Source organism: Zonotrichia albicollis, chromosome 1 (genome assembly GCF_047830755.1).
Source record: "Zonotrichia albicollis isolate bZonAlb1 chromosome 1, bZonAlb1.hap1, whole genome shotgun sequence".
NCBI lineage: Eukaryota > Metazoa > Chordata > Aves > Passeriformes > Passerellidae > Zonotrichia > Zonotrichia albicollis.
Window position 1 is genome coordinate 21,239,506 of NC_133819.1, and position 25,032 is coordinate 21,264,537.

At 37.1% G+C, this 25,032-nt stretch overlaps 1 protein-coding gene across 2 annotated transcripts in view; it reads left to right on the forward strand.

Moving 5' to 3' along the window:
• Positions 1-208: 208 nt before the first annotated feature.
• MINDY3 (MINDY lysine 48 deubiquitinase 3) overlaps positions 209-25,032 on the forward strand; it is a 54,332-nt gene continuing 29,508 nt past the window's right edge. Inside the window, exons 1-10 of one of the 2 annotated variants that reach the window (XM_074535455.1) lie at positions 209-414; positions 6,987-7,066; positions 8,167-8,224; positions 8,662-8,835; positions 12,377-12,428; positions 14,297-14,411; positions 14,826-14,899; positions 15,356-15,435; positions 20,391-20,461; positions 21,014-21,094. In XM_074535455.1, coding sequence (XP_074391556.1) covers positions 318-414; positions 6,987-7,066; positions 8,167-8,224; positions 8,662-8,835; positions 12,377-12,428; positions 14,297-14,411; positions 14,826-14,899; positions 15,356-15,435; positions 20,391-20,461; positions 21,014-21,094 — 882 coding nt within the window. In that variant the 5' untranslated portion in view covers positions 209-317. Of the gene's footprint in view, positions 415-5,242; positions 5,365-6,986; positions 7,067-8,166; positions 8,225-8,661; positions 8,836-12,376; positions 12,429-14,296; positions 14,412-14,825; positions 14,900-15,355; positions 15,436-20,390; positions 20,462-21,013; positions 21,095-25,032 lie in introns of those variants that run through there. The other variant, XM_074535465.1, reaches the window with a different exon arrangement.

Consider the following 25,032-nt stretch of genomic DNA (forward strand, 5'->3'; position numbering starts at 1 on the left):
GAAGGATTCTAAGTGCGAACAACAACAATTTCATCTCGGGAACGTTCAAATCGAAAGGCTGCTGCCGGTGGGAGCAGCTCCATCCCGGATTTGTCACAGCACTGCCCAGCCCCACATGCCCCCGGGCCCGCGGAAGCACCAGGGCCTGCTGGGGAAGCGGAAGCGCCGCCCCGCCCCGCCCCGCCCCGCCCGCTCCGCCCGGCCCGGCCCCGCCCCGCCCCCCCGCGCGGCCCCGCCCCCGCCTCGCCTGCGCAGGGGCCGCCGGAGCCGCCGGAGCCGCCGCGCCCTCCCGGCGCTGGGGCCGCCGCCGCCCCGCCATGTCCGAGGCGGGCCAGGAGCTCGTCCACCTGGTGTGGGGCAAGAAGGCCGGGCCCCGCGGGCTGGCCGACACCATCTTCTGCCGCTGGGCGCAAGGTACCTGCGTGCGCCGTGCCCCGCCGGCCCTTCCCGCCCCGCTGCCCGCCGGGCACAGCGCAGCCCCGCCGCCCCCGCGCTGGGGCCCGGGTGCCTGAGGGGCGCCGTGCCCTGGGCGCTGCTCCTGTGCCTGTGCCCGCGCTGGCCCACGCGGGAAAATGATGCAGCAGCTTCCCTTGCTAAGTCATTATTTTGGTTTTTTGCAGCATAATCGTCCTTATCCACACATCTCCACAGACCTTAGAATTAAGAAAAGGATCTTAATTTATTATATATAACAACAGCGTCTCATGTCGTGATTTTGCATAGCTTGTGGAAACGAACATTAGTTGTGCTGTGGTTTTGGTTTTTTTGTGAATATATGAGTCACAAATAGCAGAAGCGGGGCCAAACTTGGGACAGAGACTCACAGATTTGGTTTTTGAATTGGTTATTTGACCGTGGAAGCAGGTGCATGCCAGTACTAGGACATGCCAGAGATAAAGCACCAGTAACGCTGGAACGTGTGGTATTTTTAAAGGTGTTTTTTTGGTGTTTAAGTTGTACAGCCAATGCAGGGTTTCTTCTTGATGGAAGCTTGTTGGTGATCCTTAAAAGTGCAATTGCAATGCTTACCTATAAGAATTATATGCAAGGAATCAGTGTGTGTACCTGTCCTGGCTGAAAGAAGGGAATAGTAGCCTTCTCTATAGTGGGAGCTTTGAGGAATTCTAGTAATGATTCATGTTCATGATAAAACTGTTGATTCCTGGACAAAATTCATAAGTGATAGTGGAATTTATAGATAAAAAAATATGTCCAGGTCTCAGGTTCAAGCTGCTTGAAACTAAGTTTCTTAGTGTTCTCTGTTCCTTTTTATTTTTTTAACAAGGGTGTTGCCATCTACATAGTTTCAGTAGATTTGGGAGCTGCATAGCTGCTCCCCATTACTGGACACAGTGTATTACCAGACTCATTTTTTTTTCCCTATGTTTATCTGTCTTCAGATAATTCAGTGATAAATATTTAGGGAAAAAAGCCAAATTCCTTCTAAGATCTAGAATTTAAGCAGGCACAGCAAAGCCATTGCTTTTCCTGACAAAATTGCTTACTGAAATGTAGTTACTTTCTGAAATATCTCTTAAGTTTTGGTAATGTTGTGGTTTCAGTCCAAGGTATGTGCAGAGTCAGAAAAGAAAAACTGGTGTTAGAAAGTTTAATTATTTCTTTAACTGGTAATGTTGGATTGCCACAATTGAAGTTTTTAAGATAGTTTGTGTGACAAATTTCAGCAGTTTCAAAATTTACTGAAATGTGTGTTATAATGCACTGTACCTGTGGTGGACCGAGAGTTTAATGGAAAAGGGCTCTGGAGTTCTTGGTGGCTTCTGCAATGGAGCTATTTCTAATCTGTCTGTAGGGAAAGTCCTGTGACTAGAATGTGTAGTGCATCTGTTCCCTTCTCTGTATCCCTCTCAGTATAATCAATTTTGTGTAGCAAAACCCCATGACATTAAGTTAGACTGTTTGGAGGTCTTGTGCTGAGAATCAAAACAGCCAATTCCAGTCACTTACCTTGTGTAGCTGCATAATACTTTCACCCAGCTTTCAGTTTCTATTTTGTTGATAAAGTTCTGCCGCATTTACTTGCTGCAAAGGAGGCCCATCAACACTGACTCATCAAGATTTAAAACAAAAAAACCAGCAAACAAATATATGAAGCTTTATTGTTTCCAAAGACTTGAAAGTTTAAAAGATAGATCCTGTTCCACACAAAAAGTGCTGAAAGCATCAAACAACTAATTTGGTGTTGGATTTTTTGTTTTTATTTCTTTTGATTGTAGTGCCAGCATGGCATTTATTTTGGATACTTAATAAGCATCGTCTGTTTCTTTCTCAAACCCTTTGGAAACTGAGAGCTATGATTTTCATTTGGAAAGAAAAGTAGGCAGTTGGGAGGGTGTTGAGGAACCTAAGACTGATAGCTGTCAGTTTCTGAGTGAAGGCAGCCCATTCCAGGAATCCTGTTATGCGCCAGACTCCTTGACCATCATACTCGTTTGAAGATGGGCTGGTTTGCCAGCAGTTGGAGAACTGACCCAGCTCATGTGGAAGTGCTGTTGGAAGTTAGTGGCAGTAATTCCCTCAGGCTTCTGCACTGGCAACTTGAAGTATATTGGTTTTATTCTGGACTTAAAGGCATGGCTGTAAAATTGGTGTGAGGGTTTTCGTGTGGAGTTCTTTACAGAATTTTTGTCTTTATGATTGCAGCAGAATTTGCAGTTTGAACCTTGTGGATTCCATTTTCCAGAATCTTCAAAGCAGACACAGGAATGTAGTGCAAAGCTTCAGTCTGTTCTTTGGTGTTTCCTGGCATGGATGTGAGGACTGGGGAAGCAGCTGAGAAGATGACTGAACCCTAAAGGAGCATACCTATGTTAAGAGTAAATTCCTCCATTGAGCCAAGGGACAAATTTCATGCATAGAACTGTTCTTCAGATCATCCCCCAGGCATGAGACATCATGGCTATCCAATATAAGTGTCTGGCAGGCTTGCACACAGCATCCTTTCTGAATTACATAAACTGTGTTCTCACTTCAGAAGGAAAGATATAGAATGGTCTTTTATACAAGAAGCATTTAACTGCAGAAGCATAATGGGAAGTACAGTTTGTGTATATGGATAACATACAGTGTAGAAAGGTCAATTTTGTCTGGATTCTCTTCTAGCTTCCAGTTGCCCAGTTTAGTGGCAGTCTACCAGGTAGTTTGTGTATTCCTCAGTCCTTTACAGGACTTCTATCTCTTTATCCACAACCCATTTAGTGGAGTTTATTTGGGGTATTGCTGTAGTAAATTCTCCTTTGTTTATGTGGGCAGGAAAAGGTTTTTTGTTTGTTGGGGGTTTTTCTCCCCACATAAAATTTCAGAAGTTTAATTTTACTGCAAAGATACACTTGCAAAACCCAAAGCCACAAGCAAAATATGTATCATTCTATTCCCAGTGCTAAAGAAAGAGTGCAACATTAAGATGTGTTGTAAACCTCATGTTTGGGTGATAATGTGTTAATCCAGTGTTACTGTCAGGCAGTTCTTGTATCCCTAAATAGAAAAATATATGCATTTCCATGGTGAGAGGTGGCTGAAGTCACTTGCCTTGTTCAGCTTGGAGGAGAGGAGACTGAGGGGGAACTTCATTGTGGCCTTCAACATCCACAAGGAGAATTGAAGGGGCAGGTGCTGATCTCTTCACTCTTGTGACCAGTGACAGGACTTGAGAAAACAGTGTGGAGCTGAGTCAGAGGAGGTTTAGGTTGGGTATCAGGAAAAGGTTTCAATAACCAGAGGATGGTTGAGCACTGGAATGGGCTCCGCAGGTAAGTGCTCACAGCAGCGAGCCTGACAGAGTTAAGGAGCCTTTGGACAACACTGCCAGGCACATGGTGTGATTCTTGGGGTGGCATGTGCAGGAACAGGAGCTGGACTTGTGATCCTTGTGGTTCCCTCCAACTCAACATATTCTGTGATTCTAGGCCAAAAAGTAGATAGTGCAGTGTCTTTACAGGTAGATTGGATTAGCAAGGGTTTTTCTGACCTGGTTACTGTTGCATGCTCTTTGCTAATTCCCTTGTCTCTTTCATTCAGGTAAAATTGGGTTTTGTACAGAGTGTAAATACTGGAGACACAGCATCCTTTGTGAAATGATAGCTATATCTATGGTGTCTTGGGTGGAAAAAAAGATTTTTTAGAAATAGGCTGATAATAAAAAGATGCAGGAAAGTGGTGGAGTAGTCATGGTAGAAGAATTGATGGGTTTTGTAGTACTTTGGACCATGATGTGGCATATTAGATGAAGGACAGGAGTGGTTAAGTAAGTCATAGACTAATTTTGGTAAACTGTACATAGAAGAGAATTAGATACAAGAAAGAAATATGGACCTTCATAAATGCCAAATGGGGAAATAAGGAGAGTAAAACTTTGTGTGATTGTAGTGGACAAAGGATATAAAGACAGATTTCTCAGTGTCATTACTCAAAATATTGGGCGATGCACTGGCTACCAACAGGAGTCTAGATCCACTTCATCTCCCTGCCACACTGCCTCAAAAGGTTAAAGCAGCAGAGCAGTAGTAATGTTGAAAAAATTGGGTCAATGCAGCCTTTAACAGGGTTTTAAATGACATGGAAGATATATGGTAATGGCATTATTTTATGTTTCTTGCAGGGAAATGATGCTAATTATACTAATGGATGAAAGCAGACAGATAATTTTAAAAAATGTTTTGGCTGCATTACATCTTTTTTCTTTTTGAAATTTTATCTTGAGTGGAAAGAGCTGTATGATAGATATGAAAAGTTGAGAGAAAGCAGAAGTTGCTCTGGATCAGAGATGCTCATCTTGGTACCTTAAAGGGTGGCCAGGCCATTCTTACAAATCATAAGGAAGAGTGTAGGGTTGATGAGTGCTTGCAGATTGCCCAAAATGTGACTGTTGTGGAGGGTTAAAAAGGTGAGTGGGTGTGGTTTCAGGCTGATGTTGAACCCAGCTGGAGTTTGGAATTCTGATTTCTGAAATTTTACCTGAGCTGACTTCCAATTCTGTAGAACTTTTTTAAAAGAGCAAGACTGTACCGACTGAAGCTCATTTTTTTTGCTTTACAGCTTCTAGAATCTTAGTATTTATTGAGCATTAAGCAGCATTTAAGTAATAAGAAGTGTTTCCTTGAGTATTTTATATGTGTTTTGCCTGTGGTTGTATTCTGTGAAATTCTGTGTGATACCGACTTTACATTGACTGTCTCAGATTTGTATTCATTCTGGTGGATCACTTGATGTTCTTTATTTTTAGGAGGCAGTTTTGAAAAACAGGGCAGGGTTAAGCTGAGACAGTTCATGCCTTCTATAAGAAGCCTGAAGAATGTGAAGCAAATTCAAGATTTCTTAAGTGTGGTTTAGTGGCACCACACCCAAGTATGTTGTTTTTCTGCAGAAATAAATCATTAAAACAACTAAAAAAGCTCTCTTCTTGAAGTGTGCTTAGATAGCATGCAGTAATGCTTCAAAGCAGAGGAGGACTCACCTTTTAATATTCTAAGCCTGCACAAACCAATTCAGAAAGTTGAAAGGACTGATGATATTTCTTGGTAGGGCATGTTAACAGGGCAGTGAAATGGCATCACTGCAAGCTTTGCTCCAAGTAGGAATTAATGGAACTTCATTGCTACATCAGGTGATGCCAGATCTAAGGATGTAGGCTTGACATAGGCCCCTAGGTGTTGGAAATAAAATACATCTTTGTAATGCACATGTTTGCACATGTGATTAAAAATAACCTGGAGCCTTTGATCAGATGCAGCAGAATCCCCATGGCTACCCTGATCCTTTTTAAAACAAAAAATTCACACTGTTGTGGAACATCTACTGTTCTGTGATGAAGTATGGCATACAGAACATGCAGTTGTTCTATCTCTTGCTGCTTGAGAAGATGTACTGGCCATGCTGTACTGTGGGGGAGATGCATTTCCTCAGTTCAAATTCACATCCAGAGCTTAGAATGCTTTTGTAATGGCAGCATGTAATCCTGCAGAATTGGGAAGAGGAGAAATTGTGGGGAAGTAGCATTGAACTTCCTTTCTGCTGAGACTGACACTGTCAGTCCATGACAAGATGCATGTGTGTCCCCTTTCTGCCTGCCCCCACTTGCTGACTGCAGTTGCATGGTTTCTAGATTGCAGTGAACTAGAATGACTTTGGCACAATCTTATCATTCCTTACAAGGATAATGCAAAACACCTCTTGCTCTAAATTGCCGTGTGTCAGCTTCATCAAGGTAATTGCATGTGCATTTATCAATGAGTAATGAAAGATATGAATCACCTCTCTTAAAGACAAGTTTAAGGGCAAGGTGGTAGTGAAACAATTTTGCTCTAATTGCTCCAGTATTTGCTTGATTATCTGACTTTAAGATAATTCTGAAATACAAATTATTAATACAAAACATTAAAGCTGGAGGAGGAACATTGGTGATGTTGCATCTCAGTAAATGGAGTGTATCTTCTGTAAAAGAACACCATTAAGAGGTCTGATTCAGGGGTTGCAAGTGAATATTTAAACTGCTCAGCATATTTCACTCTTAATAGGATGTGCTGATAGGTCAAAAAGAGATCAGTGGGAGGCATCCTGTGCCATTCATCAGGAATAGAAGTGTATTATACATGTTCAGTGAAGGTTCCAAGATATATTTTCATTACATATGTAGACAAAATAATACACAAATTTTAATTTATTGATAAGAAATAAACTATCATAAAATAAAAACCATGGTTTAAGTTAGAAATTCTTTTGTTTAAAACCCCAGCTGTTGGACCTTTGTGGTCATGATTTAATTGCAGATATAAATAATTAATGTCTGTCCTTTCAGCTGTACTCGTGACTTTTTTGCTTCAGATAGTTTAACCATATGCAGTTACATTATCAAGGAAACAAAAACCTAATTTTTAAAGGTGCATAAATCAGGTGTCATTTCTGTTAGGGAAAGAGTACACATACTTGTTTTCATATTGCATTAAATAAAATCCTTTTTCATTTGACAGGATTTGTTTTTAGCGACTCTGAATCAACTGCATTAGAACAATTTGAAGGTGGCCCTTGTGCAGTGATAGCACCTGTACAGGTAAGATGCCTTTACTGGTTTAAAATCAGGGAGCCCAAAATTTGTTGTTTATATATTTGGAACTAAAATAAATATGAAAAATAAATTGCAGATCAGTTGTATTTTGATTTCATAATTAAAGTATGGAGGAGGCAAAATCTCTGTAAAAAGGCAGGGATGAGCATGGGCTGATTTTGAACTATAATTTTGCAGAGGGACATTTGTTTGAGGAAATGTAGCAGGCTGATCAAAGCAGAAGTAACTTCAAAATCAGGATTGCATTGTAAAGGGCTGGAGGAAAAGATCAGATACAAATATAATCCTAATCCTGTCACATCTCTTGAATTCCCTGCCTTTAAGGGTAATGTCTGTGTCACAGTGTCTGCTTTTTTTTTTTTTTGTAATTCTGTATTAGAAATATTTGAAGTAGTTGATTTTGCCATCTAACAAGGTTTGCTAAAAAAAAATCTGTTAAAAAATATCTGTTATGGGAGAACAAGGTGAGCATGTCAGGAAAGCAGTGAAAGTTGAACCAGCTGTTTCTGAGGTGCTACAAATACCTGAAATGGCAAGACTCTGCTTCATGAAGTTTCTTCTTTCATTGTTCCTTCTCTGTAACTCAGAGCTTTTTCTTTAATTGCATTCCTTTAGCATTGATGGTAAAACAAAGCAGGGATATGGAGATGCACAGGATTGCTTTAACCTGATCTGGAGGTTATTATTTGCAATGGGTAAAAGAGGTGGGCTTATTAACTACTAAAGGGATTTGTGTTAGTGACTAGAGATGTCTTGTACTACTGATCAGTTATACTGAAAAATATTTGTGCCTCCATTCCTGCAGTCCTGTGAGTCAGGAGGTGTCTGTGCCAATGTGCACTTTGTCTGTTTGAAGTGTACTTGAGGTTCAAACCCAGTGGTGTGGGATGCAGTGATGAGGCCACCTTTGTAGCTGGTTTGATGGGGAAAAGTCAGTAAATAGGGCAGGCTCAGAGTCTTGTTCTGAATGGTAAGCAGCTTGAAACTCTTTTAAAAACATGCAAAAATGCTTTGGTGCTTGTGACAAAATGCAAAAGGCAATGTTGTCTTGTATTTTGATAATATCTTATTCTTTGGTAACAAAGGCATTCCTTTTGAAGAGGCTTTTTACCAGTGAAAAGTCTACTTGGAGAGACTGTCCAGGTACTGAGACCCTTTTTTATCCCCCCTCATTATTTTTCCATTTTATTTGTTTGTGAAGCATGTATTAGTTAAAAAACTTAAAATATTTCACACTTTGTTGTTTGTTTGTGATCTTCCATATTTATGTATGCTACATGCTTCAGAACTCCTATTTGTGAGGTCTATGCTCTAGTGCTTAATATTTCTGTGTTTTAGAAATATTTAATTGAAATTTGGTATTAAGAAAGGGAATGAGTTACAAATTCTATAAAACCACATTTTTCTAAAGACAGCCTTATAATCTTTGATCCAGTGTAGTCAAAGAGCAATTAACATTAGTAATTAATGAGATAAAAGTAATAATTATTTAGGTAGCATTAATGTATAAAAAATACTAGTAGCTTATATATGGCAGTTGTTCTCAGCAATCAGACTCATGTAGGTTTCTGATCTTTCAGAAGAGGAGCAGAAGAACCTTCTCTGCCATACATTATGTGATATTTTGGAAATGGCTTGCTCTGATAATTCTGAGTCATACTGTCTGGCAACATGGATAAGAGGAAAAACAACTGAAGAAACTGCTAGTATTTCTGAAAGTCCTGCAGAATCTAGTCATCAAGAGGAGCAACCTTGTAAGATGTATTTCTATGCTAAATTACCCATCTTTTAGTGAAGTATTACATGGTTTTAAGGACCACTGCTATTTTATTAATTCACAGATGGTTGGTTTGCCTTTGTGATTCCATAAGCAAAAGACAAGATTTTTGTCTGTTGTAATTAGAGACGTTCATCCTTTTTGTTGAAAGCAATGTGGTGTCTGATCACTGCAGTTCTAACATACATGTTTCTTTAGAATTTCAGCAATTTCCATAATCTTCAATTTTATTTTGTAATTTACTGGGACCTGATACATCTTTCATTTTGAAACATCTACATGCTTCTTAACACTGGAAGAATACTTGTCACTTGTTGCTTTAGAAGAATTTTGTAGAAAATTCTCCAATGCTCTATTTATTCTAAATTATTCTGGATCCTCTTGTTATGGAGAAGTAGCCTTTTTCCATTTGTCTGTGCAGTACCAAACAATTTAAATCACCTTCTGGTAAATTACCTAAATTTTTTTGTAGTTTGGAATTTTTCAGTTACCTGCTTTTTGCAAATGTCTTCACTCCTTCATGAGTTCCTGACATCAAGGGTCCAGGAGATACCATCTGTTGCACTAAGATGAGGCATCCAGTCATATCTAACTACTGCAGTGTCAGTGACATTGAAAGTTTGTTTGTGCACATATGATCAGAGAGTTGTATTTATTAATCTTTAAACAGGAAAGATCTAATGTCTTAAAAGATAAGCTGCTTTTTCTTTGTTTTGTTCACAATTTGTGCCTTAAGAAGTTTGAAAATCCCTTCACATGAGAACATATTGCTTACAGAGGTGCTGTCTTTTGAGGGAAGAAATATGTTACTCAGCAGTTTGTGGCAAAACTACCAAGTAGGAATTGTACAAATAGATTTATTGTGCACAGCTAGTTACAGCAATTTGTAGTGCTGGAGTTCCTTGTTATGAGTCATCTTCATCTGCTTCTAGCAAGTGCTCCCTGTGCTTTAGAAGGCTCAAGCAATAGTAATTAAAATGATATTTAATTGGAAAAACAGATGGTCAGTGCACAAGAGCTCCAAGGTGAGCATTTTTTAAAGTACTAAAAAATATTATACAGAAGGTTTTATCTGTAACTTTTCTGTTTTATCCTTTGCAAGATAAGGCAGTTGCAAGTCTGAAATTCTGGTTTTTTGGTTTTTTTTGGGTTTTTTTTGTTAGCTGTCTCTGAAGCTCTTGCCAGTGATAGGAAGAATGTTTTCTACATAAAGTGAAGCAGAGACTAGTTATATGCAGGATCTTACTGTCCTGGTTTTTTATGTATTGCTTGATTCCAAAGAACATTTAACTGTAGAAAATGTTCAACAGTGTTTTTAAACACACACTCAAGTTAATTACTCTCAACACTGACCCTTATGAACTAATCCATTCTATTACATAACTACATTTTTCATGTTTCTGTGCAAGTCTTCAAGTTCTGCCTGACTTGTCCTTAATAACATGGAATGTGCTGAAGGAAGACCAGGATACATTTCCCATGTCCAGCCTGCTTATGTCATGGACCATGTTGGTCTCTTTCATTGTTTCTATTCTAAATTCCCTGCTAGCCACTGAATGCCCCTCTCCTCTGTAGAGCATTTTGCCTTCTATGTGTGATGTTGTATTCCTACCAATTTAAGATATGTTAGGTTTGAGCTTTTTCCCCTTCCTCTGTCCTGCTATTTACCTGTAAACCATCTTCTTAACCTGGTTAAGGGTGGGACAAAGATGTTGAGGAGAATTATGAGTAATGCAAAGTTGTGTAACTGCTAGTGCAAAGGAATACATTTATTTCTTGCTTGGCTGGTGTACTCAATAAAAATAGAAACTGGCATTGTCATAGTTGATTGGAGTTAAGAGATGAGTTGGGTGAGCAGGGACTATTACAGACACAGTTCCATATGGCAGGCTGTTTGAGAATTGGATATGGGGATATGTTTATAATAAAGCCATGAAATATGCTTAGACACAGCATGATAGAGTATCATTTTAAAGAATTTCTAAACAATTGTGTTTCTCATACATCTCATGTTCTCTTGCTGTTTGTTCTGTTTCGTTCCACTAAGCCCTGTCTTTATTTAGCATTGTTTGGGTTATGTATAGCTCTACTTCTCTTTAGAATTTCTACTTATTTCCCTTTATTTCAAATAGTAATTATCTTAGCATTTTACTCTGTTCTTTAGTAACAGAATGAAACTGCCTGTCATCCTGCTCTGTGAACAAAAGGTGGATTCGAGCACACTTACTGAATGCAGTAGCATTTTTCATCTGCTTTTGTGGTGTATAGCAGTCACTTGTTGGCCATGTGTTGGCTTTAGTAGTGCAAGTTCCCAGGTTCAAAGATTGCTTTATATGAGTTTGTCCCTCTAAACTTCTGCTTACAAAAACATGTGTTCTTCAAGCAAGGTTAGTTTTCGCAGCATTTTCTGCAATTTAGATTCATTGTTTCATATTTTATAAAAATGTTTTTAAAATACATTCTTTTAAGTCCAGTTTTACTCTTGGTAATCTAAGCAATTCCTTATAGTTATTCAAATGACACAAACTAAAATTCTTAAGACTGCTGCTGTTCTATTTCTTAAGTAGAAAATGAAAGTATTCTGTTGCTTGAGAATCAGTTGTATTTGCATGTAGGGCAAATTAAGTACATCTTTCAAAATACAATCAGAATAGGCATAAAATGCCTTTTGGGGAATTCTGGTGGGGAAAATTGATCAGTGGTACTAGCCCTAATGGCTTCACATCTTAACTGAGTTGTATGCAGCCACATTCTGTAGCTCGGTGATCAGACATTGTTTCAATACTCAGCATCAAGTGGTATCTATCAGAAAGCAGATCTGTCTGTTTTGTGTATTGCTCTACTAGCAGAAAGATAAAGAAAAGTAAAGGTATAAAGCCTGTGTTGAACTTGGGAAGACACTAATGCTGTATTTTTTTATGTCCTGGATGCACACTAATTTGAAAGGCTGTTTATCCATTATTGAAAGAAAACAACAAGAACTTACTTAAAAACAGATTATGTAACACTGTTTAGAATCATTCTACTTTTTTGTTTGTAATAAATAAGCATTAAAGGGAAAAAAAAAAACTAAATTTCAGTAACAGAAGTGTATATTCAAAGAAAAAAATACAGCTTACCTACACTGATAAGATGATCCAAATAATCATGCTTGCTTTTCTAGGAAATAGTACTTCTTGTTGACCTGCAAAATTATATCTATAGTATGCATATGCTTAGTGGCTTTGTCACAGCCACATTTTGTACAAAATCAACAGCTCAGTATATGACAAATATTTCCAGCATGCCAGTGGCTTTGTGCTTTTAATAAATTGATTAATCCAAATAGAAATGTTCTCACTAATTTGTATGGTGGAATCTTAATGTTGCAGTAAATTAGTTTATACTAATCAGTTAAATTTAAAAGTCAGAAGAGGATTAAAAATATAATTAGAGCTTGAAAGTATTCTAGCTTGCTGTGTGTATCTTGTGTCATTTTTTTGCCATGTGTAGTGCTGAAAAGTGTCTCTTGTGTATAGCTGCCTTGGCTGTCGAAGAGCTTGGCTTTGAGCGATTTCATGCATTAATTCAGTAAGTAATATGTTGGAACATTTAAAATGCAATATTTTGAAGTTACACTAATACTCACAGGCCTGAAAGGGGTATGCTGAGGAGCTTTTTGTGTGTCACTCATCAGGTTAAACTTGGATTTCAAGTTTTGGTTTGGGGGGTTTTGTGTTTTTTCTTTGCATTTTATGTGGAATATTTTAAGTGGACATTTAAATGGAACATTTTAAGTGGAATATCATTTTGAGCATAAGTATTACGCTTTAAAATAAAACTGGAGCAATGTAGTGTGATAAATTGGCTAGATAGTTTATGCATTTCAAGTTTATGAACATAGGGTTCTGGGGATCTAATCAAGATTGCTATTTAAGTTAAAGATGTTAATCCTCAATAATTATATAATGTTATCAATACTTTTTCCTGATTTGAGATGTCATAAGAAGTATTTTTTTTAAATGTTTCATACTTTAAACATAGTTCTTTTTTGGGCGTCTAAACCCAGAACTCACAGTTCTAGTGAGTTTATTTTTAAAGTAACTGCCTTTTATTTTCATAGCGAACAGTTGGGTGAATATTACACAAATCAATCCCCAAAGAGTAGATAAAGAGCAGCAGAATTCCAAAAAACACCTGAGATGGAAAATGTGGCTAATTAGAACTGAAATAACCACAGCTCATTTTACCAGTAGTAATTATAGTTTATTTTTTAAACCCATTGTCATATAAGGAAATAAGAACAAGGAAAATATAAATTTTTTATAACCTTAGCTGATCAAAACACTAATTTCTTGCCCTTCCTCCTCCTCTCCTGCTCACCCTTTCATTCTTTGGACTTATGGTACCAAATTAATTTTTTTCTGTCATTCTCCTTGGAGTCAGTGCTCTGGCATTTGCCTTTAGACATCAGGTGGATTTCAGAACTGGCTTTGCCTTGCATGAATTGTATGCCATGTGTACTCTACTGATGAAGGAAGGATGTTTAGAAATCAAGTATTAGCCAGAGTAAACCCATCTGTGGATATATTTTTGTAGATCTTTGTTTCTTTTTTAAACAAAGCTTACTAAAAGTGTGCAAGAAATCAGAAAAAAAATAATGTACTGTTTGTGTAAGCTAAGCAAAGACTATGATCTAGTTTGAATTACTCAAACTAATGTTTGTGTTCTGAAATGTAATATTTAGCTCTAACTACCCAAGGAATTGCAAGTGTGTTGTTTCACTGGGATATTGGTGAATTTCTTCCTTTCCTCAGTTTTTATTTCAGTTTTTTCCTTTTTAAACATATGATCACCTGGTATTACCTTATCATCCAGGCAGTCACCATATTATGCAATAAGATCCCAAATGTCAGTGTACCACTGTTCAGTGTTTTGAACAATTTACTTTTTCCAGAGCTAATATCTAACAAAGTCAAATTCTTATGGGAAATGAAATAATTGCTTCAAAATCCTGGAAGATAGTCTTACCTGGTTAAGTAGAAGGATTTTTCCATTGTTTCTGGGCTGAATGTCATTCAGAACCCTACATAGTGCCAATGTTTTTTGGTGACATACAGTCTATTTGCAATTGCAGTAACATTGCTTCATAGAATTACAGTGGTGGTGCAAGCCACTCAGGCTTTTCACACATATATGTAACTTTATGGTTAATGTTTGCATATAAAAATGGCTCATTTTTGCATTTTGCTCCAGAATTATTTCTCATCTGCAGATGGCAGTTACTGTAACTCCAGAGGAGCTGCTGTGTCATTCTGTGTATAACACCAGATCTGTTCTACTTTGACATTTTCATGTTAGGTGTTAGTAATTCTTGGTAGTGCTTTGTGACACTATTCTAATGCTTCATCTCAATACATGCTTCTTTTCTGTTGTTTGTTATTGTTTTTTGTTTTTAGCAAACGAGCATTCAAAAGCTTCCCTGAACTGAAGGCTGCAGTTTGGGATCAATATTCAGCATGGACAAACAGATTTGGAGTATTGCTCTTTCTGTATTCTGTAATACTGACAAAGGTTTGTGGGTTGCTTGATGTATTTTTTGGGTGGGTGTTATTTCTTTGTTAAGAGAAAGTTTGATCATGTAACCCTTTTTCTGTAAAAGGTGAACAAGTAAACTGATGAACTAAGTCAAGTCCAGATAAATTGTTGCAGTACAGTTCCGGCCTAAAAATTTGAAAGGCTCAGTCCCTTGGGTTTTTTGGGTTTTGGTTTGTCTTTTTCTCTTTTGATCTGGGAGACTTAGACTTACACATTTTGAAAACATTCTTCCTTGCAAGATGTTTGAAAATACTTTCCTTTGAAAAGAAAGCAGCCTTTATCAGTTCATGTAAAAACACCAGCCTCCCAGTGTTTCACTGTTGCATTCTGTTGTATAAACGTTGCAGCTCATTCCTTAAGACGGCAAAAATGTTTGTAATTTTTCTACAGGGTATAGAAAACATAAAAAATGAAATTGAAGATGCAACTGAGCCATTGATAGATCCTGTTTATGGTCATGGAAGGTAAGCTGCAAAAAAGTTTGCTACCACTTAAAATTATTTTTGAGCTAATTTTTTGTCTTATGTAACTGATCATTCTTTTAGGAAATTACTGACGTTAAAAGAGAGACTCAATTGTAACTTAAAAATAACCAAAAGCAACACTGAAAAGTGTGTCTATTTCCCTGCTAACTCCTTTTAGTACATCAGTTCTGAGGAAGTGCTTCTGTTCTTGTTGAATTTTCAGACGGATAATTTTCAAATTCAGGACTGCATTTCAAGTTCATATTTGAAAGAGTGGAAATGATAATTAGGGTTCCTGAATTAAAATACATAGTAGTTAATGGAAAATAGTTACAAAATGTCTGCTTGGGTAATTCAGTAATTTTTAAATTTGCTACAGATAACCACATTTTTTGAAATAAATTTCATGCCCCGTTTAATTTCTTACATCTTACATAATTTCTTTCTGTTGTGTAGCCAAAGTTTGATTAATCTGCTGTTGACTGGACATGCTGTTTCTAACGTGTGGGATGGAGACAGAGAATGTTCAGGAATGAGTAAGTTGGTTCTAGTTTATGCTTGTTATTTTTTACATAATCTGAGATGCTGACCTATAGATTGGGAATGCATTCCATTTCTGTTTTGATAGTCTCCCTGTTTACTGCCCTTTGAATTAAGTAGACTTCAAATGGAAGTAAAACACATTTGCACAAAATTGCTGGTGTGAATACAGTGACTATCAGTGAATACAGGATTGTCAGCTACAAGTTGAATGTAGATGTTACACGAAGGATGGAAGGGAGTGCAGTCTCTGCAATTTGGGAAGTTTGAAGACAAAGCCACTGTTCAAAACAGCCATGTCAAACTAGAGAAATGGACTGACAGTAATGTCCTGAGGTGCAGCCAAGTCCTCCTTCCAGGATGGAATAAACCTGTGGAACAGCACAGGGCAGCACTGGCTGGCAGGGAAGCAGCCTGGTAGGAAAGGACCCGAGTCCCCTGTGGGCAGCGAGCTGCACTCACTCACTGGTGTGTCCTGGCCAAGGAGGGCTGTGCAGGAGCCTGGCCAGCAGCTGAAGAGAAATGGTGGTTCTTTCTCTGGCAGTTGTGGGACCACCTCTGTGGTGGGATGTCCAGTTTTGGTCTCCCCAGTGCAGGAAAAACATTGACATAGTGGAGTGATTCAGGGGAGGCTCATGATTAGAGAGCTTTTGTGGGTTTTGGGTTTCATTTTGCAAATAGAGATTATATGAAAACAGGAGCAGTTTGAGTTGTTGACATCTCCTCTTTAACTGCTGCAGAGTCCATCTCTGGTTCATAAGCATGTTACTTACAATGATTTTCCATCATCTAAGTCAGCACAGAAAATACTTCCTTGAAATGAGGTCCAGGACAGATCCATGCAAGACCTGAATCAAAATGCCCTGGTTTGATGATGAACAAGTAATATAATCTCCCTTGAGACATCTTAGACTTGCTCTTGGCTATGATTTCATGCAGCCTATGCTTTCAGACTTACAGAATGTCATTTGGATATTCTAACTTTCCTCTATTTGACATTGTTATTATTTGTCCCCCCTATTTCTAATAGAAATTTGTTTCAATTAGCCTTCTGGGTTTTATCTGTATGCTTTCTTCAGTATTTTTAATTTTCCCTTTTTGATTATGATATATCTTTCTGAATTTTTAGATTATGATCAATCAATCTGAATTTTCTAGGAGCTTTCCTTTACATTAGGCTAAGTTGCTGTTCTGCAATTCAATATATTAGTTTTGAAAATTGTGAGTTCGTTCCGTCATTTGCCTTTCAGATTATCTTTTTGGTAGGCTTTTTCTTAGTTATCCAGATTGGAATTTTTTTCTTTTCTGAGAATGCTGAAGTTGCTTTGGACACACTATAAGTCAGCATTTAGGTTCTCAGTCAGTTCTGCCCCAAAAACCTAGAGTGAGAGCTCCCATAGAGTCTGTCTTTTTGTGGAGAGCGGAGGAACAGAAAATGATCTTTATTACTTCTGAAGGATCTGGTGTTATGTGTCCTGTTAGTTTTTCTGACCAGTCCAGTAATTGGACTTTATGCTGGGAGCCCTCCATTTTCTTGAAGCTGTAGGATAATTACAGCCAGAACCTGCTTATACACAGGCTTAAGTATATAATCATATTTGTTACCAAGTGATTTGTTATAGTCTATCAAAAAGAAAGATAAAGAGCAGCTGGTACTGTTCACAGCTTCTTAGGCTAGGCTAAATTTTGGATACATTGTCACATTTCCTTTATATAGAAATGCTTTTTGTCATCTTTTCTTCTTTGAGCATTTCTCTTGGATTTTGTTTCTCTTTGTTTCTCTTTAAAACCTTCAGCTTCTTTCATGTCGACGCTTATGAGCTTTTCATGTAGAAGGGTTGAAGGTATCAAAATAACAACGACTGAATACTGTTTTAATCAGAAGTTATCTGAAGTCACTTTACCTCTTTTTCAACTATTTAGATAAGCAGTTTTTAATTAATAAATAATTAAAAGTATTTAGAAGCCATTGTAAAGGTACTGCCAGTAATTTTAGCAGTGACAAAAGAACAGACTGAGGTGCAAACTTGAGGAATTACCATCTCTTTGCAGATTATACTCAGAGCACTAGCTCTCACAGTATTGCATATTGTCCAAACAGGGTAGGAGTTATGAACTGGAATTGTTCTTGGCCAGTGGTGGTAAAAATGCCAGTGATATCTCTTCTTTGACTATCTACATGTTCTCCTTTAAACCTTCATTCTTTTTCTGATCTCTTCTCTTGCCACAGCTATCCACGGTGGGAAGATAAGGGGAGGTAGTTGGTATTTTTTACTGCTTTTTTAGGGCTGTTGTTCCTCTGTGCACTGTAGCAGTTCCCTATGGATGCAGCCAGGGCTGGAGCTGCTTTTCCCGGGAGGTGCCGGGGGTTTGTGGGGTTGGTGTGGGCGCTGGGTGGCGCTGTGCTGATGCGGATGGAAACAAATGGGTTCGGAAATTTGCGTCCTTTGCAAAAGTGCTTTTCCAAGCGAGAGAAACTAACTTTGTGACAAGAGGCATAAATATTCATTTTCTTAGTTGATCCTTGGTGTTATCAGATGTCTTCCAGTCATCTTCTCTCTTTGTGGGGTGAGGATATTCACAGAATGAACACTGATTTAGTGCAGCTAGTCTCCTTTTGTTTCTTTGTAAATCATCTGAGAGTAGGTTTTGCTTTTGTGTCTCTCCTGTCTGTTGGCTCATTTTGAAGGAGGCAGAGGTAGGTCAGTGACTACAAGCTGAAGTTAACCTAGGAGCTTCCTACACAGCTACACAGTCTGTGGAGCTTGACTACTAACAACTCAGAATATTCACACTGTGTGGCTACTGTTGTAGCCAGAATCACAGCACTCTCTAGTTATCAGTGAGAGTTCTCATCTAGTTATCTTTCAGGGAAACAAACTACTTAAGCATAGAATTATTTTCGATGAATTTTCTGAATAGTAAATATTATTTACATGTGACTTAGTTGTTCTGTGCCCAGGTATTGGCACTTGCATCTGAAGCCCCTGTTTAGCAGACTGGACTTCTCATTGATTTTTGTTACTGGTTTTTAAGAAATATATGTGATGCATAAAGTTACTTCTCTAATGCACTGTTGCTTACTTCTGGCACTCATTTCCTTCACTGCATGTATAAATGTGCTATTTCTGTATTTTAGCTGTTCCCTGGTTTGCAGGATTCTTCACTAGTTTTTTTAATTGGGCTATAGCTCTCTTTCCCCCAGCTCGAAGAAAGGATGAATTGTCTCAGCATATGGCAATTTATAGCCACTCAGCTATTTGCCAGGAAATAATGAGGTTTTGCAAAGGATAATCTATACACCCTGAATATTTTAATTCCAAGCAAGTTTGAAGGTAATCTGTAAAAGCACAGCTTTCAGATCAAAGAATTCTACACTGCAAACATCATTTTAATACATATAGTTCACACTCTAAGGAAGGAGTTGTACTTCCAGACCAAAGGTAGTGAATAAGCTTGTGTTTGTAAGTTTTTTGGGTTTTGATTTTCAGAATTGTATATATGGGGACTTCTGCTTAACAGTAGAGGGAAAAATGAAACCATTACTATAACAACTATTCTGCACTGTTGCAAAATACAGAGGTAAACTTGAAGTTGGTGAAGGGAATATAGCAAGCCTGGTGCTGCAGAGTTCACTTCTGCAAATCCAGGAATCTTTTACATTCAGAATGGCTTCTTTCACTTGCTATGGTCCTCATGCTTTAGCCCATTGGTAAAGATGTCAGTTTTATGCTGTTGTACACAGATGACTTGTTTCATTCCTCAAGAGTTCTATTATCATTATACTGCAAGGATTCCATATCACCAGAGTTTTGTACTGCCTTGATGTTTCTCATAGGCAGCTCCTCTAAGCACTGACTGTTCCTCGTCCTTGTAGTAACCCTCTGACTCCTGATCCCACCAATCCACTCTTTTTTAACAGTGTTCTTCTTGGCTACAGGTGTGGCCTGTTAACATTAGACCTGTTCCTAATCTTTAGTTATTGGTTCAGCTGCAACTCTTTGGGGGATAAGATTACATTCTATACCACCTTCTGTATCTGTATTTGGTTGAGGTTTAGTGTTTTAGATTATGGTTGAGGCTTAGTGTTTTAGAGGGAACTTTCAAATATGAAAATCAATGTTCAACAAAATAAAGGAAATCCAGATATTCTTAAATTGATCATCGTGTATACTTCCAGTATGTGCTGCTCTTTTTAGTGTTTGGGCATCCAGCAGAGCTGCTGTAAGCAGACAGTACTTGGAGCTCCTTAGATGATGTATATGAAAGCCCAGAGCTTCTTCCAAATCTGTATAATTAGGTTTGAAGCTTGAATTTTGAAGTACTTTCTCTTTATTTATATTAGAGGACCTCAAGTAAGGCTCTGTAAGTGCTCTTCCAATCAGTAGTACATAAATATTTCAGCTATTTCTGGCAGCTGTTTGTGTTTGAGAGCTTTAAATGGAAGTCAGTATTGAAAATCAAATTAGTTTTTCTACTTAAAAAGTTGTTATTTCAAAAATTGTGGTTTATTATTCAGAATGTGAAATGCTTAAGATAAATATGACCAAGGAACTTTAATAAAAAAGAGGGAGAGAGGAAAAGGTATTCATTTATGCATGTATATGGGATTTTCTTTTCTTGAAAATAGCTATTCTTCTTAGATTTTTCTAAGAGTAATTGTGATGTAAATTGTAAATAATCCCCTCCTTCAAAGTCCAAGAGGTTTTTAAAAGAGACTATCAACAGGAACTTCTTAAAACCTTGAGTCTGGATCTTATTTTATAGAGAGATCTTATTTATAGAGATCTTGTTTTGTAGAAAGACAAATTACCATTTTTGACTATATTTTGATGATTTGCTATTGTTTCTAAATTGTTATTATTTGACCAATTTTGAAAGTGAGAAAAAATGGCTTAAGACAGAATTTGCAGATTTTTCTTGAATAGATTTTGTGTTTTCTTTTGAACAGAACTTCTTGGCATACACAAACAGGCAACAGTAGGCTTTTTGACGTTGATGGAATCACTGAGATATTGTAAGGTAAGCTGTTTTCCACATAACTTAATTTTTCTTTCCTTAAGGTGTTGTGGGCTTTTTTAACAGTATTACTGGAAGCTTTACTGTGTACTATTAGAAATCTTAAAGAACTTTTAAATAATGTTGAAATTCATATATTGAGACATATATGAGACATATATTAAGACAAATATATGATAAAATGCTTTCTTTATAGTCTGTCTTAAATTCCTTTAGCTTAATGCAGAGTTAAAGAAAATAATGTAGCTGGCAGAATGTTGGTGTATTGACTGCATCTGGCTGTCCTTCAATTTATTTAATAAATTTCAATTCTAAATTAATTAATCCAAAGCCAGTTAATAAATCAAGTGGACTTGTACCTTTCATTAGTATCTGATTATAGTATTGTTAAGCATAGAACTTGTCTGCAAGCTAAACACATCATTTTATTAAACATTTTATATCAGTGGAGTCCTAACCGTTCTGAAAACTAACTTAATTTTCATTAATTTGGTCACTAATTAGATGACATTTCTGGGTTTGCTTTGTATTTCTGATTTTGCTGTACCTTTTTAGGTTGGCTCCTATTTGAAATCTCCAAAATTTCCCATTTGGATACTTGGCAGTGAAACACACCTCACAGTCTTCTTTGCCAAGGTATGTTAGATGTGGTTTTGGTAACCTCAGGCAGATAAACACCACATAAATTCGAAGTACAGATCTTGCTACAAGGTGACTTTTATGTGGCTTTGATGTAAAAATATAGTCACTAAAAGTGTTAATTAAGCCTTTGCTTAGAGGCAGAGTTGTTCCCATACTTAAGCAATATTTCATAACTTGCAGTGTGAAGTCTTCTGGTTTTAGCATAATTTATTGGGCTGGGGGTAGTTTATGCTTTGGAACACCATGCTTGGGATAAGTACTGTCTTAAATTTCTATAGTGTAAGAGAGATTTATGTGGATTTATGTAAGAGAAATTTATTTTTCATCTCCCTGACAGTATTTCACAATTTTTAATCTGTAGTTGGTTGTTCTAGATTTAAGATAGATATCAGGACTGTTACAATAATTCTTTATATATATTCTGTTAGATACCTACTGTAGGCTGTAAAACATAAAATGCTTTCAGGAGGACTCTCAGTTTAGAATCTTAGACCAGATTTTCCAAGGAGACAGTTTCTGCTTCTTTAGTTGAAGATTTGTAAGTTGCTTACCTGAAATTTTATTTTTATAGAACACCTGTTTCTGATTTAAAATTTTATTGAAATTTTGAATGGTACCTACTAGTGTATTTATTGGTACTTATTAAAAGTTAACTTCCCTATACCTAATATCTTAAAAAGTTAATTAAAACTTTAACTATAAATCTTGAAAATAAATACCGGAACATACATCAAAGATGAAACTGTAAATTCTCAAACAGTTGAATTTCCTTAAGTAAAACTTTTCCCTAATCTTTAGGAAGACAACACAAATGCCTAGATTTTTCTTACTAAGAAACAAACCTCCACAATATATTGAAAGTTTGTGAAGTAGTATTTTTTAATCTTTGAAGTTAAAATTTAAAAAATCCTTGAAATTAATTAGCCAGTTTTACACATTGAAATATTTTATTTGCACACTTTTAATTCTGGATGTCAGATAAATATTCTTTCTTCCTTACTCCATGGAAAAGTCCTTCTTCACCTTTGGATATTTGTTTTCTGCTTTACTCTCTCCCCAGTTTTTCTTAGTAAAGCTTTTTTATTTCAATTTTGAAATTTTATCCCCAGTTTTTCTGAATGATATCATCAAAGTCAGTACCATGTAGACAGCAGTGTGATGGAAATAGGTATAATTGCTCTGCTGATGCCAGTCCAGTGTTCCTGTCACAATTATCACAGCTAATGCTCTGTGTCTACAGAGGCCATTTCCTGACAAAAATCCACTTCTAATGCTCTTTATTTTAGGATGCTGAAGGGTTTCCTGGGTTTAGACTAACTGGGTGTCAATATCTGGTGTCTCCAATTGGTTCTCCTTTCTTCACTGAACTCCACTTAGGCTGTGTAGAACTTCAGCTTGTGATTATTAAAAAACAGAATAAAGAATTGCCATGGTCTTGGCAAAGAATTTCTTAGGTTTTTTTTTTTTTTTTGTTATTATTAGGCAAAGCATGAACTGAAGGTGTGTAAAAGCTCTTAGTTTTTGAATTTGAGTGTCTAACCTCACCCTTTGTAAAGTAGCAGTTGTTGAGCTTTTCAGGTGGAGCAGAGATGTCAGCTACAATGGAAATACAAATTGTCTTGACAGTCAGTTACTGCATCAATTGAAGCTACATGTCAAAAACTGCAGGAAGAAACTTGAATTTGTTGCCGAGGGTTAATCAGCACGTTGTTAAAGTAGCACGTGTAGTTGTGTAAATGTGTTTGATACCGAGGATGTAGCTTCTAGTTGGTGGTGAGTTTGATTACATGAGAAAGAAATGTTCAGAATGGAAAGCAAAAAATGAACTGTGGAGGCAAAACCAGTGCAGATTAAATTTAAAAAAAAAACAACCAAGTTTTCATTCTTTCAAGCTGCATATATTTTACAGGAGCATAAGGCCTTATTTTTGAATACAATAATGTTAGGCAATTATTAATTATTCTTTAAAGCAGAGCAGCAGTCAGTTTTGTCATTAGCTGAGTAATTTGGTCTAGAAATCTAGAAACAGCAATCTTCCTAGGCTACTGTTGCTATAGACAACTAGCATGGGAAAATTAGGGAGCAGAACAGAATCTTCATTTCCTTCAGCATGGAGGTTTAACAAGCAAAAGGTTTTACTCAAATTCTGCATACTGCTCTACTTAAAGAAAGAAAGCTGGCTGCTTTTCTTTAGTATTTAGGTGTTGGACTCAGATTTTTACATTAGATAAGTGATAAGCATTTTTGTCCTATCAGTGGAATGAACAATAAACCACCACACTCTTCTATCTCAGAACATTTTGATTTAAATTTTGTAGACTTCTATTGTTGTCTGCCAGAATACATTTGCACTACTCTAAATGTGGACCATTCTTTTAGCTGTGACTGTAGAAATGTTTTATTTTGTAAAATAAATGATTCTGTTCATTGCTGCCATTCTAAAGCTCTGTATATTTTCAGTGTATTTTAATGTGCAAAATGCAGCACAGTATCTTTGGCTGAAGGTCACATTTATAGCTTAAAGTGAAAATTAATTTACCAAAGTATGTAGTTTGGCTTAAGCTCTCTTGTAACTGCTGCTGCATGAAATAGCTGTAAGCAGAGACAGTTGAGTCAATTCCTAGTTTTAAGACAAGTCTACAGTGGGTCAGCAGTTTGTCCTGTTACTAGAAGAGTAAGTTTTCTTCTACCTGCATGGTCTTCATCTCCACATCTTGACTGTCATACCATTTCTGTACATACTCAGTGAGTTACTATCCTTGTTTTAGTACAGAGATTTGGAGATAGAGAGAAATAACAAATAATTTCTTTATTGTTTTGATTGAAGCACATTTTATTAAAGACAGTATCAGTAGTTTTGTTGTCTGGGACATAACCAACCTGTCATCGGCCAAATAATTATTTGTACTTAGATCTTTTGGAAAGAAAACAGAATCTGGACATATGTGAAATGGAACCTCACATCTTTATTTCTAGGGTAGACTGTCGTGAAAAATACTACAGCTTATTCTGCAGATGGGTAAATGTTGAAGTCAGGAAGCACATGCAAACATCTATGTTATATAAATAGTTCTTCAAAACTCTGATGGTTGTGTGTGTCATAATAGAGTTGGAAAAACTTTGTGAATCATTGCAGGGGGTTCCCTAGCAAAAACTGTAAGTAGTACCATCATATTATTTTTCTTCCCAACTATTGTGTGATAAAGTCAGAAAGCTGCTTAATGCTCAGCTGTCCAGATTTAACGTTTTCTGAAAAAATAACTGTGGCTGTTACTCCTAGTGGTCATGGGCTGTGCATTTGCAGCAAGGTAGGTTATCTAAAGGCTACTAAATCCAAGCAGACATCATTTCTGCCTCTCTCTGCCCACTCTTCCTTTCAGTAAATAGAAAAACTTTCAAATGGCTTCAGTCCAACAAAAGCAAACAAGGAATATTTCATCTGACACAATGAACTTCCCTGCATGCTCTGTCACACAGTGTGAAGGCAAATATGTGATATTGTAAATGTTCTCTAAAAATCTGCTTTATTACTACAGTCTTTTTGTGTTGTTTTTTCTCTTTCATTGTAGGGATAAGAGAGAGTAGGAAGTGGGGCAGCTCTAAATAAGGCTGTGATGTTCTGGATGAAATGCTGTACAGGCATTTTTAATTATTTTTATGATACTCATAGGAAGTTATGACAAGCTGAGACAACTCAGAACTTCTAGGAATGCCAAAATGTGGTCAGACACTGTATAAAAGAGTACCAACAAGTTGAAATGTTATGCATAATATAACAAGGAAATGTTCCAGTGCAAACAATAGGAAGAACAGCAGGAGGTTAATAGGTGCTTTCTAAATTGTGTTGTGACATGCAAATCCACATTGTGCTGAAGTTTGAATTCAGACTCATTGAAAGTGAAAAGACAGCATGGAATAAATGTGTATCTGCT